The following is a 16,307-nucleotide window of genomic DNA, read 5'->3' as shown; positions in this document are numbered from 1 at the left end:
TTAATTTCTCTTGCTAATTTGAATAATTCTATCTTCTCTCCCAAATTATGTATTATACTGTCCATCTCTGTAACCTTTCCTCTATTATGTTAGTCTGTTTCCTTCCCATTTCTGGATTTCTACATTGCTCTAGGAAGTCTGCCAATATGTGTTGATGGAGGACGGGAGAGGAAAGGTAAGAGAGATTAAAGCAACCTATGATAGAAGGCCTGAGGGTAGCATTTTTCTTTATCAACTTGTTACCTGACTCATTTTCTCAATTTCCATTCTCTTATTTTTGCCTGGAATTGAGTAAATAGTAATTTTTTTTAAGAAACAAAAAGTTCTGGGAGGGTTCTTTTCTTTAATATGAAATTTTGTTTTGGAGATTTTTTAGATTCAAAGACTCTTTTCTATTAGTAAATATTTTGGAGATACTAAGGAAGAAAACAATTGAATACTGAAAGAAAGATCTGCAAAGGGAGATGAGGTGAAGAAACAACAAATAAGACCTAAATCAAACGTAGAATAATTTAGAGAAAATATGGCATATACCAAATAGTCAGCACCTATATTTATTGAATACAGACATAATTTGGTATACAAAAGAGCCATATAGAGGTTCATCCAGATATATAAACTATCCAACTGTATAATTACCCAACATATTGCAATCTTCCAGAGGACTGATATTCTCACTTGATAGAAGGGCTAGAAAGTTCTGAATAAACTAATGTCAAGAAAGATCCAATGACATGGAATAGATATATTAATTATTATTCTTAACGAATGAATACTTTCTTGCATGATTTGAGACATTTGTTTAAAAGTACTTGATAGGTGATTCAGTGCAGAGAGAGCTAGGCCTAGAGACAGGAGGTCCTGAATTCAAATGTAACCTCAGATACTTCTTAGCTGTATGACCCTGGGCAAGTCACTTAACCCCAATTGCCTAGCCCTTATCATTCTTTTGCCTTGAAATTTATACTTAGTATTGATTCTAAGACAGAAGGTAAGGTTTTAGGGGGAAAAAATTTAAGTAACTGATAAAAAGTTATGAAAAAGGGTTTGTGCAGGTTTCTTTTGTATTTTGAAAATACAGAAAGCTTAGTACAAATTAAAATAAAGCAACCAAATTTTAAAAAGAGCTATATCAAAGTAGTCACAGTTAATTCTCCACAAAGTAAGAGCTAATTATTCAGATTTTTAATTATCTTGGCTCTTTTTTCCACAGCTTTGTATGCCTTAGATCTATTTTGACTACCTTTAATAGGTAAAGACTAGTGAAAGAAAATGGCTAAAGTCTGTTAATTTATATTTGTTAGTAATTTGAGGAAGAGTTTTTTTACTAAAGTAACATGTTTTATATTTTCATCCTTTTCTCACTGCTGTTCCAGCACTTGATATAAAAGCAAAATTATTTTTATGTAATATTTCCTGTGATTGTAGACAGCTGCTCATATTTATTTCTAAAGGACCTTTATTTAAGATGTTTACAGGATTTTTTTTTTTAGCTATGACCTTTTTCTTTTTTCTCAAAGTACAAAGACCCACACTGGAAGCAACTAGAAAACATAGAGAGCATATAATAAAGTAATATATTAAGTACAGTAAGATACTAAGTGTATACATATACATATATATATTGTGGTTAGGAAACATTCTACACTTGAAATATATTGAGGGGAATAATTCATTGATGGCTAGGATTATCATGGAAAACTTAATGGAAGAAGTAAGAATTGAGATGTTCTAAAGAATGAGAATATAAGAAGTTTACTCGGGAGGAAGTGTTGGTAATCATTGTATATTCTTAAGTTGAAGAGTGACATAAAAAACCCATTGTCTTAGAAAGATTTGTCAACTCCCTGCAAAACCTATTTAGAAGGGATATGGACTGTGTTAGAGAAGCTAGCTAGGACTTTTTGGAGGTCTGGTGACAATGGAAATGCAGATAAAGGAATAAATTTGAGATTTTGAAGAAAGAATGAATAGGACACAATAACAGATTGAATTATAGAGGTTGAAGGAATAGAAAGAATAGAAAGTGATTCCTAGCTTGAGCATAATTGATTGAAAAACATCCACAATTCTATACCACCAAGATTATAGAAGATACATTTAGATTTAAACATTGTATGTGAGCTTATTGGGGAAGAAAGCATCTGGTAATATGAGGCTTGGGGATTAGGGCTAAGTGATTTTAGAGTTATCAATTTAAGAGAGTCAAATTTGAGAATGGAAACTTACTGAGGAATAAAATGTAGAGGCAAAGATGCCAAGGATGGAGATAGGGAGGGGGGAATGCCTGGGTGTGGGAAGGGAAATTAGCTAAGAATATATAGATTGAGCTAAAATCTAAATATTAGGAAGAACTTTATAATAAAATTTAGAACCATCCCAAAATGGAATGGATTGCTTAGTGAAGTAGTGCGCTTCTCCATCATGGGAAGTGTTTAAGCAGAGGGCGGAATCCACATGTCAGAGATGTTGTAGGAGGAATTTTTGTATTGAGTATTGAGTAGGAAGTTTAACAATTCATTTAAAACCATCAAATATTTATTAAGGACATATCACATACAGATTAAGCATTCAGGAATTTGCACTAGCATTTCAATTATGTGAACTGAAATGCCACCATACTCTATCCCCATGTGATAATCCCTATTTGCCATTTGAAATATTGGTGAGATACATGCAGAATGTAGTGGAGATTTCCTATAAAGGCTGTGTCAAAGTTTACTTTTGCATGATCTGTGAAAAAGGATTCACAAAATTAATGGAGGCATGTGAATGACATGCAGCGTTTGTTCAACTTGTTTAAGAAAAACATTTTAATGACTTAAACACATACTTTTAAAGGCATATGGATGATATTTACAAAGTAATCTATAAGACTTCTTGTTGGAAGTTTAGATAGCCTATACCTGATAAGAGCTGATGAGAATTTATTTGCCTCAATAATCAAAAGGACTTTAAACTGAAAAGGAAAGGGAGGGGAAAACTGCATATAGTCACCCAGGTAGATGTGCAATACAGAATAAATACAATGTAAAAAAGAATGTCAATAGGAAGGAATCCAGGAACTAAAATAGGGAAGCATCATGGAGAGTATTTGAATGAGGATCATTGGAAGCGGAAATAGATGCACTACCTACATAGACAGAAGAAATAGATGAAGTATTTGGGAAATAGATCACAAATCTAACATGATAGAGGACTTTAATAATCTGGACAAATACTGCAGTTTGCTGCTTCAATCATAGCTAACAGTAAATTTAATGCTTTAATGATAATTTTATCCTTCAGAAAGTAAAAAAAAATGACAAGTGCAACTTTGGGCTTAGATTAATTTCTCAATTATAAAAAGTTGCTGGGAGGAAATGGTTGGAAACCTTTAAGGAACGTGATTACTTTATCTTTGAATTTGGGATAGAGAAGAGGAAAATCAAGAATAGTGTGACATCTCTAAATTTTAAGAGACAAGATTTGAAAGGGTCCTGTGACATAAAAGTCTACTGAGAAAATCAGCCCAAACAAGATGGGAAGCACTCAAGAATGAAATTCTAAAGACACAGGAAGAGTACACAGGGTACTCATTAGTTAACTTAGATTTTTTTTTTAAGTGAGAGGTAGGTAATAAAGAATAAAGGATGAATAGAAAATAATAATGGAGCAGTCCTGTAAGAATAGAGTGATTGGGGCTAGGGGGGTAAAGAATGGACCTTAGGCTGAGAGGAAGGCTAACGGAAGATTATTTATTTTGCTTTTTTTTTTTTTTAAGGTACACTGGAGGAAGCAGTAGCGAAAAGTAACATAGTATAATAGGTAAATGGAGCTAGCTAACATTGGAATCAGCAAAACTCAGGGTCAGGTCTGCTTGTGACATGTTAGTTTGTCACCCTGGAGAAGTCATTTAAAGTCTCACTACCCCCAGATAGCTCTCAAAGGCTTGGGGGATGTGTAATTTTATCTTTTTGTGCTTCAGTTAATTTGTCCCAAGCTTCATCTTCTACCTCTGAGGTGTGCTTGTGGGCTCTACGTTAACATAAGATATATGGCAATAAACAGATAATTTCTCCAACACTAAGCTGGCCCCAAACCTTCTAGAATTATATCTTTTAGGAGCAAAGTAGAAAAGTGTAGACACAGCTGTATTATTATTTTATTTATCTTTTTTACTGAGTTTAGATCTCCCACAAGCTGAGCCCATGACCCTTAGCTGTAGGCTTAATCATTTCAAGATAAAAATCCTCCCTAGGAGGTCCTCTACAAAGTATCTAGGGGAAAAAAAACAGGAAAAATAAGTGCTGAGGGAGTGATTTCTAGGAAGAAAAAAAACCTATGCATAAAAACAAATTTTAAGGCACAAGTTTATAACAAATCAACAAAGGTAATAAATAGAGTTAGTAACAATTACTGTCCCCAACATATCCCATGATTCAGGTTTTACCACTTCTAATAAATATTTCCCTCTAATCTGAATTTTTGAAATTTTACTATATTTGCTTACATGTAATTATTTTACTAAGGAGTGGAATGTAGCTGTAGTGATTAATACCTTCTTTTGGGATGCAATTTATTTTTTGTTTGTTACTTACCAAAATGTGGTCTGCTGTGTGTTGTTAAATTCTGTCCATTGAGCAGAAGGCATCCTGCTTGGCATTTTCAAATGTTTCATTGTGATGGGGAATTTCTGTCCTCTATAGGCTTATTCTGTTTGTCTTTGGGAGTATTAAACATACTGCAACTTAGTATTTTGTTTACCAACCACTATATTGAATAATAGAGACTTAAGTTAGAATTTAAGATTGAAGCTAAATCTTAAAATTTAATGAGGATATGGGATGTATACATCTGCAATAATAACATGGGGGAAAACATTTCTTCTTAGGAGCTAAGTTCATTGTTTTAATTTGATAATAAAAATATTTTTTTTTCTTGAGTAACAGAGTATGTGTAATCAAACAGATTTGGTTAATGGAAAGCTTCATGTTGTAAAGATTGACAAATTTCCTATAAGATACATAGCTTTAAAATGATAACATTACTTTCTCATGTGAGTTGTGGAGTTAGCCTCTATTTTTGTTGTCAGACCTTATAGTATCATATCTTTATGTAACATTACAAATGCTTATTAAACTCCTAAAGCAAAATATGATTTGCTAGGGGATTTTTTCCTCTCAATTCTTCTTTTGTTCCCAGATCTTTCTCTAGTCTATTCTTTACATTCTTTTTAGAAATCTCTTTTTTTCCTTCCTTTCTTCTTCTAGCCCTCTTCTGTACTTGATGCTCTTTCAATAAGGTAGGTAAAAAATACCTTAAAAAGGCAATAATAGCAATTTTGTAAAATAATATTTTATCACAAACACATGAGGTTTTAAATAAAAGATTTCATTGAGCTTGTGTTAGATAGTATGATAGTATAAATATAAACAATAGATAGTAATATAAAATGTCTGAGAACTGTCAAAAAGCATGTTAAGTGGCCCATGTGGATAATATGGATAATAGTGATGTAATGTATAATAGTGATATAATCAATAAATTCAAAGTTAAAAGAAATAATTACCCTTAGCTGGGTTTACTCTTTCTGCTATTTTTTAAGTGGGGAAAATTAATATTTATTATTTATATGTGCTTTTCACTATTTAATTAAAACCCAGTCAAGTATTTATACTTTTTTACCCACTTTAAAAAGCATCAAACTTATGAATAATTGTCAAAGAAATGAAAACTGATTACTATACATGTTTTCCTTGAATTAAACATTTAAAAACAAATAATGAAAATTAAATTGATTTTTCTTTTGTTACATAATGTCTTAAATCATTTTCATTTTAAATGGATGCATTTGCTTGGAGTATTTTCATTGCCCAGATAGGACAGATAGGTAGCATAATGGATAGAACACTGGGTCTGGAGTTGGGAGGACTTGGGTTCAAATTTGGCCTCAGACATTTCCTACCTATGTGACCCTGAGCAAGTCACATACCCCACATACTCATTTTCCTTTCTTAAAGTTGTTACTAAGACAGAAAGTGAGAGTTTAATTTTTTTAATTGTTTCTAAGTGTATAAGGTTACTCTTAGATTTTCTTTGCTACTAAATGGCTTTTCAGACTTAGATATGTATAATAATTTTTGTGACCTATTTTCCAGGTGATAGCCTTAGAATGTTAGTAGAAAATTTATATGTTAACCTTTTTTAGTTAAGGTTAGAGAAGCAAAAAAGGAGGCTAATCCAAACATGACAAATAGAAAATATCCTATTTGATTATTAGGCCGTTACCTGCAGCTGATGAGCTCCAAAAAGAGCGAAACCAATTAGGTCCTGCAGTACTGGCTTTAGCATAGATTAAGAATCTTGGTCCTTCTTAAGATCACACTATGCTACTTTTTTGATATGTCACTTTTATATTATGCTTTTCTTTTGGGGGTGTTTTAGGCAGTTAAAGTAAAGATTTTGGTTTTATGCAAGTTAACTATTAAATGCTGAAAGCCTAGGCGCACATCCATTATTCAGGCTATTTAGAGTCAGTGGAAAATATCCATTAACACTAGAGTCTTCCTCCTATAAAGACTTTTCTGAAAGAGTTAAATATGAATTTGCTTAGAGTGGCATTTTGAAAATATTCTTACAGTTGTATGAATACTGTGTTACTCCCCAAAGTCATAACAAATTACTCTGAGATGTGTTCTTGTCTCAGATTTAATTTTCATTAGCAAAATATTAACTGTGATACTTGGGATTTGTGTAGTTGAATTTATAGAATCAGTTATAGTTTGGGATATATCCCTGCCATTGAGTCTGATTCTTTTGGGTTTTCTTTTTAGTTCCATATAAGATCCTTTCTATTGGCTACTAAACGTAGCCAAGAAAAGCTTAAATTCTGTTTTTTTGTAATCACTTTTATTCTCGGGGCTAATTATTTAAACCTATTGCCTTGTTTGGAGATGTTACCATAGGGGGAAAAATTAATGCATCTGAATTCTTGGTATAAATGGCAGGTCAGATATATAAGAAATTTAACTCTATCTGTGAAATGCAAACAATCTTCATTTACCAAAGACTTAGGGTAGAATATCTTTAATAGCCTTCAGAATAAAAGTATACAATATTATTCATTAACTTGCTCATTCTTCCCTTTTGTGGGTTTTCTCTGACATTCATTCTTTAATTACTTTACTGAAAGTACTAAGTTTTATGGTGAAACTTGAAACATTTTTACATATTTTTTTGTTTATACTATTTCCATTATTAGAATCGATGGTCAGAAGGGGAGAAGAGGATCTGGAATGGCTGAGATTACAAGGGGAGTAAGGCACTAGACAAAAGGAGGGACTGGGAGAAGTGAGAAAAGTAAGAAGAGTTAAAAAAGGAGAACAGTTAAGTTGATAGTTGAAAGATACAAAAAAAGCAGCAGCACCTCTAGATCCTGAGGTAAGGAAGTAATGCCCAAATAGTCTTAAGACAGCGTTGTTACTCCTGGACCAGTCTCTCTGAATTAGCATTATTTAAAACAATTAATGTTATAGTGAGAACAGATCTGAAGAGCATCACTCGTATTCCCACTCCCATTAGCGAGGGGATTCTTTCCTTCTGTTAGCTGCTGTTAGATAGACCCAAACATTTAATTAAACCTACAGATCGGCTTGCAGATTGCAATATTTTATAGTATTTATATAAATCACTGTTATGAGGATATCGCTGAAAACATGGTACTCTGAGCAAAAGGACAAATGCTTTATTGCAAAATCTGCCTGTTTGGGACATATCCGAAGCCTCATTCTTGAAGCTAGCAGGTTAGTGGTCTGCCAAGACCAAAACATTCAATCAAATGCTGGGTTTTACTGAGATAGCTGTTGGAGATAAAAAGAAAGTCTTCTGCCCTTACATAAAACCATTGTGGATCCATACCTAGGAAAAGGTAACTAAGATGATCAAAAGGATCTGATTAGAGGGGCTGAGTTATTGTCAGGTAATAGATAAACCTGGCTGTTTGCCATATATTTCTAGAAAATGTCATTAAGTAAAACAGTAAAAAAGAATTATTTTTGTTTCCATGTAAGGGGCAGCTGGGTGGCTCAGTAGATTGAGAGCCAGGCCCAGAGATAGAAGGTCCTGGGTTCAAATTTGGCCTCACTCATTGTGTGACCCTGGGTAAGTCACTTAACCCCAGCTGCCTAGCCCATAACCACTCTTCTGCGTTCATCAATACTTAGTATCAATTTTAAAGGGTTTGAGAGAAGGACACACACACACACACACACACAGAAAGAGAGAGAGAGAGAGAGAGGGAGGGAGGGAGGGAGGGAGAGAGGGGGTGAGAGAGAGAGGAAAGCAGACAAACAGAAACAATGCCTTAATAGATAGCCAGCTTTAAGACAGAAGTCCTAGGCACAAATCATATCTCACAAATGCAGTCACTTAACCCTGGGCAAGTTGTCTCAGTGCTTCAAGGAAGACTCTTTAAGACTAAGTGATGGAGTTCTGCATCATGCAAGGGCTCCCTCTTTGGGAGTTGCCCTTACTAATGAAATCAAGTATGTGTAAAAAATAGCCAATATAGACATAAAAAAAATAAACCTGCAATTGCCTTAATCTATCACCATATGAGGCACTAATTCATACATACTGTGGTAAAGCAGCATCTGTTTTACCTAGGCTAGGCTGTCCTCAGGGTTTGGTTGATTTGGGGAACTAGAGTTTGAACCGTTGATGTGGCTTTTTTGTTTCTTAAGGTATAAAAATTGAAAGAGGTTTTATAAATTCCCAGTTTTGTGTCTGTCCTACCCAGTATTGCCCCTGTGGCTAGTGCAGAAGTAGGGGAGCAGCAACCACTTTAATCAGTGATTATATCCTTTTTAATCTTTATTGTTAAGTATTTCTTTTTATTGAAACTTAAATGTTCCATGAATGTTTTTATTTCATTCCAATCCCAAACCTGAATCACTGGACCGGCTTCAGCTGGATCCAGCCCATAACATTTAGCATTAGTTGGTAAGACTGTATCAAAATAACCCTCTGGCTGATCTTGTGGCTTTAGTTGAAAAAGGAATATGGGAAGGCCAGTAAGCTGTGTGGCTGCTAATGGAATAAAGTATCTCCTTTTAAACCCTGTAGGATTAGCCTAAGGAAAATGACACATTTAGTAAAGGCTTATCATGGACTCAGAATGCCCTGACTCTTGCTAAGTGATTTGGAAAAACCAAATCACTAGATAAGGAAAATTAAAAAACAAATTGTTTTTGTACGTTCAGCAGAGATCGATGTGAATGCACTTTTGGTTTTAAGGGTTGTGTCTTGAAAATTAAAAAGAGATTCTTATATAAACTTAGTAACAGGAGAGGTGAAGGGAGGATGCTGATGGGAGTGGGTTCCAATAAGTTGTAGACGAGACTGTGGTCACCAACATGAAGGTTTGACTTGGAGAATGTGTTCAATCCAACTGAGCCAGGAGATAAGAATTGAGGATGGGAGCTGGGGTGAGAGGACCTTAGATTTACTCTAATACAAAGCCCAGGGAGTAACTGTCTCCACAAGAAGTTTTGAGGATGGGTGGGTGGGCTTTTACCACCAAAGAGCTCGGAAAGGTGCAGGAGAAATTAAAACAGTGTCATTAAAAGTCATTGGTAGGATGGTGGTTCAGTGAAGCCAGTGTGAAACTTCTACTTGATCTGATTGTTTGATTCTGTCCACTGAGGGACTCACATAAAACTTAGCTCATAAAGGCAAATGAATCACTCAGAGGGGGCCTGTCTGTCCCTTTTGGGTAGCCAAGATTGGGGGTTCTGCCTTCCTGGCCCCATAAGTAGCAGATTCTCTAATGGGAATCAGCAAGGATGGGGGTGAAAATCCTAAAAGAAATGGGTTGTTAGACTGTATCTATGCTGCTCCACCATGACTTCATATACTCTGTGATCAGCATGTCAGTAGCAATTAATCCCATCTTTTGGGCAAATGCCCATCTGAATGGCATCGGGCTTTAAATTCATTTGGGTCACACACACACACACACGAATATTCACCATTATATCGAGGAAGGTGCAATGGCCAAGTAGCTAGTAAATGTTGGAGGTGGGTTTTGAACTTGGGTATTTACCTCAAAGTAGAGAGCAGTATCTCCACATGCCTGCAGGCAGGACAGATGCCAATCTGAAAGAATAGGGATACTTCCTGCCCTTCCCTTCCTACAGCCAAATCTAAAATGACCCTTAATGATTTCTATCATGAAGCTGTCATGCATAAATTAATAAGAATTTATTTTGATCTTATATTTTCCAAACCACAACCTCTCTTAGACTGTTGAATGCAACAGCTTTGCTTCCACTACATGGTGGTACTTCCTTTAACCCTAAATTTACTCCTTTGATTAAAGGGATGCCAATTTACACTATGCTAAACAACATCATCTCTGACTGCTGTCTCTTTCCAGACCCTTCATAATTTTACAGACTTTGATCATATTTCTGTCTTTCCAAATAGAAGAATCCTAATCTTATAGACAGTTCTCATTTTTTTTTCTGCTTGAAATTTTAACAGTCTAATCATCTAAAAACATTTATCCTTAATTTTTTTCTCAAGCTGTGAATTTGTAGTTAGAGGACCTGACCTGAGTTTGAATTCCAGCTCCACTACTTAACTACTGGAATGAAGGGGCTGGATTAGATGATCTCCAGGGACCTTCTAGCACAAGATAAATAATATGAACCTCTCAGCTTCTGCTCCCTCATCTGTAAAATGAAGATGATAATTCTTGTAATAACTACCTGATTTGCTGTGAGGATCAATTGAGACAGTGTATGGAAAGCAGAACGTAAGCCTGAAACACCATATTAACATGTCTGCTATTACTATTTGTTACCCTTTTAAGGATAAGAATCAAGAATTCAAATGAGCAAAATGTAAGACTATAGAAGACTTAAATGGTAAATGGTAATGCTATGAACAGTAAAAAAAAAAGACTTGTTTCTTCAGAGAACAAAGAAATAGCAGTTTTATAGATAAAAGTTGAGAAGCAATAAAGGATTATAGAACTTGGAAAAAATAAAAAACCATCAAGGGGGGAATTTGGTTCCACTGTTTTCCAGGGACAAACAATAGGAGCCAAGGAAAATGTCACCTTACACCTTTATAGGAATAAAATTTGATAACAGATAACTGAAAAGTTAAAAAAATCAGATGAGCAGAATCAGTGCCAGCTGATTAGAAACGAGAAGCCAAATTAGAATAGAAAATACAGTAAGTGAACAATACTTTAAAAAGTAAAAAGCACTACCTTCAAACTAACTAGATTATTAATAAAGATCAGCATTATTAGAAGGAATGCACAGCATCAAACATTTTTTCCTTCCTACTATATATTCTTTGGAGGAGAGAGCTCTGACAGACCCTGTCCTGGGTGAATTTGTTGATCCTTTACTGCAAGAATATGTTGAAAGTCTTATTAAGCCTTTTCTTTCAAATAAATCTGTCACGTCATATTTATGGTTTCAGCAAAGGTTCTCCTGCTTTCATTTTCTTCCTTCAACAAGAATGTTTCTAATTTCCATCTGCCTTCTGTCTTTATACATATTGTCTTAGCTTTGCTGTTTTACATCAGACCTGTTTTTGAAGTTCAGCTAATAAACCATTGCCATCAACCTGTTTTTATGGATCTTGCTCTTGATTTTGTTCATGTTATCTCTGTTGTTGTTTTCCCTCTCTTTACATTTCACTGACAGTTCATTTACATTCTTTGACTTTAGTGTAGCACCTATATTTTAAAAGGCACTGGATTAAGAGGAGAGGTGGTTCTTGGTGACAACTTTGCCAGTAAGGACCTATTTAACTTTGGGCACTTAATCAACAGATCCTGGAAAAATAATGTAGCCAGTCTCCACCTCAGTTTCTTCATCTGAAAAATGCTACATCATACTAGATGATTTCTCTGCTCCTTTCTAGCTTTAACAGTCTATGAAATACATATTTCTACAAGTATCTAGAATATTTGCATTCAGTTATCTTCTTTACAATATTTTATATGACTCTGTAATTTAAAAGATTATGCAAGAGTACTTGAGTATAAATAAAGGGTCCTTTTAATTAACTTATATTTATGTGTCTCCATTGTGTTGTAATAAAATCACATTAATTTCCTCATGTAGAAAATGACTTTGATTAAGATCATCTCTAAGCTTTTTTGTTCCTACAGTTTTTTTCTTATCCTGTTATGATACCTATCTTTATATCTGGATTTGAATAGAATATGTTTTAGATCAAACCACTGAAAATAACTACATATAGTAAAAGTCTGCTAGAACACAGCTGTCCTATAACATCAGCAATAGCTATATACACCAGTTTTTAAAATTTGTGTTACTCATCTTCATTTGTCAAATACTTTAACATAAAGGTTTGGATCTAAGATAATAGCTAAATATTTTATTATTTTCATTTCATCTGTGGAATGGAATGAATTAGCATAATATTAATGTGCAAATGTACAAAGTTGTGAAACCTATTTCAGACATTTTTAACTATGATTTAATTGCTGGCATTTGTTTTTATTTACAGAATGCTCTTTTCAGTTGCATTAGCCGAAATGAAAGTAAGTATTTTATAGAAAGTTATATAACAAAGCTCTTAAAGTCAAAAATAGTTCAGAGGACACACTTTAAGTCATATTTGTATTGTCAGAAACCTTGACACTGTTGTTGAATTAAGAATCAAAATGAATGTGCAGAAACGGGATTCTTCTCATAATCAGAATTAAAATGACTTTGCTTATTAGACCATCTTTTCTCTGGGGAAATCAGCAATGGCATTTATAATGCCTCCTTTGTCTTAAAAGTAGACCTTTGAAATAGGGAACTTTGAAGTGTTAGGAAAAAACAGTTTAGAAGCAATGAATGAATAAATACCCTTCTCAAAAACAGAACTATCTTCCTCTCTTCAAAAAGGCTTCCCACCTAGTTCCATAACACTTGTATTTCTCAGGTGACAACATTATTCTAAAGGTGAACTTTTTAAAAAATTATTTTTCCTTTCCTTTTATTCACTCTGTAGCTTATTTTTTCTTCCTTTCCAGGGACCCACCATCAATACCTGCCATTAATGTAGCAGAGGCTGTGTTAACATTTCTCTGGACCAGTGGTTCTCAAAGTATGGTCCAGGGACCTCTGAAGGTCCCTGAGACCTTTTTAGGTGGTCTGCAAAGTGAAAACTTTTTTCACAATAATACTGACATTTTAATTTCTAATATAATATTGATAAATATAATCCATGTAAACAAAAATGCTGGGGTTTTTTAACATTTATTTTTAACTTTATTTTTTTGTCAATTACATGTGAACTAAAATTTTTAATAGTCTTTTTTTGTGTGGGGAGTTCCAAATTCTCTCTCTCTCTTAACCTTCACCCTTGCTTGAGAAGGCAAGCAATGTAATTTAGATTATACATGTGTATTCATGAAAAATATTTCACATAGCAAAGTTGCAAAAGAAAACATAGACCCCCCCCCAAAAAAACAAGAAAAACTTTAAAGAGTTTATTAATTTAAAAAGTATGTCTCACTCTGTATTCATGTGCCATCAATTCATTCTCTGGAGTTGTATAGTATTTTTCAGCAATCATCCTACAAAAAATTTTTGGATCATTGTCTTGATGAGAATAGCTAAGGCAATCATTCATAGTGGATTATCATATAATGTTGCTGCTACTGTATATAATGTTCTCCTGGTCCTACGTATTTCACTTTGCATCAATTCATGTTGTCTTCCCAGGTTTTTCTGAAAGCATGCTACTCATTACTATCATCTATCACAACTGGTTCAGTCAGTCTCCAATTGATGGTCAGCTCCTCGATTTCTAATTCTTTGCCACCACAGGAAAAAAAAAACTGCTATAAATGTTTTTATACATATAAGTGCTTTTCTTTTTTCTTTTATTTATTTGCTGTATAGTTCTAGTATGGTATTTTGGGGTCAAAGGGGATGCGTGATTTTATAACCCTTTGGGCAGAGTTCCCATTTGTTCTCCAGAATGGTTGGATCAGTTCATAACTCCACCAACAGTGTATTAGTGTACGTATTTTTCAACATCCTCTCTAACATTTATCATTTTCCTTTTCTGTTATATTAGCCAATCTAATTGGTACGTGGTGGTACATTTAAAGCATTTTTTTCTTACAACTATAGATAGCTTCGATATCTTCCTCTGAAAAGTGCCAGTTCATATCCTTTGATAATTTATCAATTGGGTAATGATGTATATTCTTATAAATTTGACTCAGTTTTCAATATACTTGAGAAATGAGGCCTTTGTCAAAGAAACTTGATGCAACATTTTTCCTCCATTTTCTTGTTTCCCTTCTAAATTTAGTTTGTGCAAAAACTTTTTTATTTACTATAATCAGAACTATCCATTTTACTTTCTGATTGCACTCTGACTCTTATTTGGTCATAAATTCTTCCCTTATCCATAAATCTGATGAGTAAACTATTCCATACTCCTCTACTCTGCTTATGAGTTCACCCTTTTTAAAAATCATATACCCATTTGAACCTTATCTGGACATCTAGTCTGACATGTAGGTCTATACCTAGTTTTTACCAAGCTGCTTCTCAGTTTTCCCAGTAATTTTTTTCAAATAGTGATTTCTTGTCCCCAAATCTTTGGTCTTTGGGTTTGTCAAAAACTAGAGTACTATGGTCATTTAGTACAGTGTATTTTGTACCCAATCTGTTTCACTGATCCACCACTCTACTTTTTGGCTGGTTCCAGATTGTTTTGATTATTGATATTGATGGTCATTTTAGTCATGTCTGATTCTTCATGACCCTATTTGGGGTTTTCTTGGCAAATACTTCAATGGTTTGCCATTTCCTTCTCCAGCTCATTTTTTAGATAAGGAAATTGAGGTAAACAGGGTTAAGTGACTTGCTCAAGGTCACCAAGCTGAGAAGTGTCTGAGGCCAGATTTGAACTCAGATCTTCCTGACTCCAGATCTGGTTCTCTATCCAGTGTGCCACTTGAGGGCCCTTACTCTTTTGATTACTGCTTTGTAATAGAGTTTTAGATCTGGTGCTGCTAAGCTACCTTCTGTCACATTTTTTTTGAATCAATTCCCTTGATAGTCTTAACCTTTTGTTCTTTCAGATGACTTTTGTTATTTTTTCTAACTATATAAAATAATTTAAAAGTTTTTATTGATTTGGCACTGAATAAGTAAAATAATTTAGGGAGAATTGTCATTTTTATTATATTGGCTTGGCCTATCCATGAGCAATTAATATTGCTCCAATTATTTAGATCTGACTCTTTGTGCGAAGTGTTTTGTAATTGTGCTCATATGATTCTTGGATTTGTTTTGGCATATAGACTCCCAGGTATTTTATATTGTTTAAGGTTATTTTGAGTGGGATTTTTCTTTCTCTCTTGCTGCTGGACTTTGGTGGTAATATATGGAAATCCTGAAGATTTGCGTGGATTATTTCAATTGGGTTTTTTTTTTTTAGTTAATTCTTTAAGCTTCTCCAAGTTTACCATCATGTCATATGCAAAGGAATAGTTTTGCTTCCTCATTGCCTATTCTAATTCCTTCTATTTATTTTTCTTTTCCTATTGCTATACCTAATATTTATGATATACTATTGAATAGTAGTGGTGATAATGGGCATCTTTGACTCCAGCCCTAATCTTATTGGGAAGGCTTCTAGCTTCCCCTAAATACTACTTACCATTTTAAGGAAACTTCCATTTATTACTATGCTTTCTAGTATTTTCTTTTTTTTTAAACCCTTACCTTCCATCTTGGAATCAATACTGTGTATAGGTTCAAAGGCAGAAGAGTGGTCAGGGCTAGGCAATGGGGGTCAAGTGATCTGGGAAGTGTCTGAGGCCAGATTTGAACCTAGGACCTCCCGTCTCTAGGCCAGGCTCTCAATCCAGTGAGCTACCCAGCTGCCCTCCTTTTCTAGTATTTTCAATAAGAATAAAGGTTATATTTTATCAAAAGCTTTTTCTGCATCCAACAGTTTTGTTTTCGGGTATTTACTTCAGGTAAGATTTTTTTATAAGCATCATTAATTTTTTGAACCTTGAAAGGCAGCAGTTTCAGTGTCTTGTTATTCTCACTGTTATAATGCTTTTCCATTTAAATTTCTGACTTTTTCCTCCCCTTCTAGTGGGCTCCGTTTGCTGTAGCTATGCCGGTCATCACACCAATTGCCGGGAATATTGTCAAGCCATCTTTCGAACAGACTCTTCTCCTGGACCATCTCAGATCAAAGCAGTCGAAAGTTACTGCGCTTCCATCAGTCCGCAGCTAATACACTGTGTGAAC

The 16,307-nt window shown here is 34.3% G+C and overlaps 1 protein-coding gene across 3 annotated transcripts in view; it reads left to right on the top strand.

Moving 5' to 3' along the window:
- The window catches only part of RECK (reversion inducing cysteine rich protein with kazal motifs), a 75,560-nt gene that overhangs the window by 27,150 nt on the left and 32,103 nt on the right, over positions 1 to 16,307 (top strand). The window contains exons 7-9 of one of the 3 annotated variants that reach the window (XM_016423794.2): positions 134 to 175; positions 12,538 to 12,571; positions 16,150 to 16,307. The exon at positions 16,150 to 16,307 is cut by the window's right edge and continues 40 nt beyond it. In XM_016423794.2, coding sequence (XP_016279280.1) covers positions 134 to 175; positions 12,538 to 12,571; positions 16,150 to 16,307 — 234 coding nt within the window. Of the gene's footprint in view, positions 1 to 133; positions 176 to 4,952; positions 5,285 to 12,537; positions 12,572 to 16,149 lie in introns of those variants that run through there. The other 2 variants (XM_056806722.1, XM_007497984.3) reach the window with 2 other exon arrangements.

Source organism: Monodelphis domestica, chromosome 7 (genome assembly GCF_027887165.1).
Source record: "Monodelphis domestica isolate mMonDom1 chromosome 7, mMonDom1.pri, whole genome shotgun sequence".
Taxonomy (NCBI): Eukaryota; Metazoa; Chordata; class Mammalia; order Didelphimorphia; family Didelphidae; genus Monodelphis; species Monodelphis domestica.
Note: the sequence above shows the minus strand (reverse complement) of the source record. Positions and strands in the feature narration are given on the sequence as shown.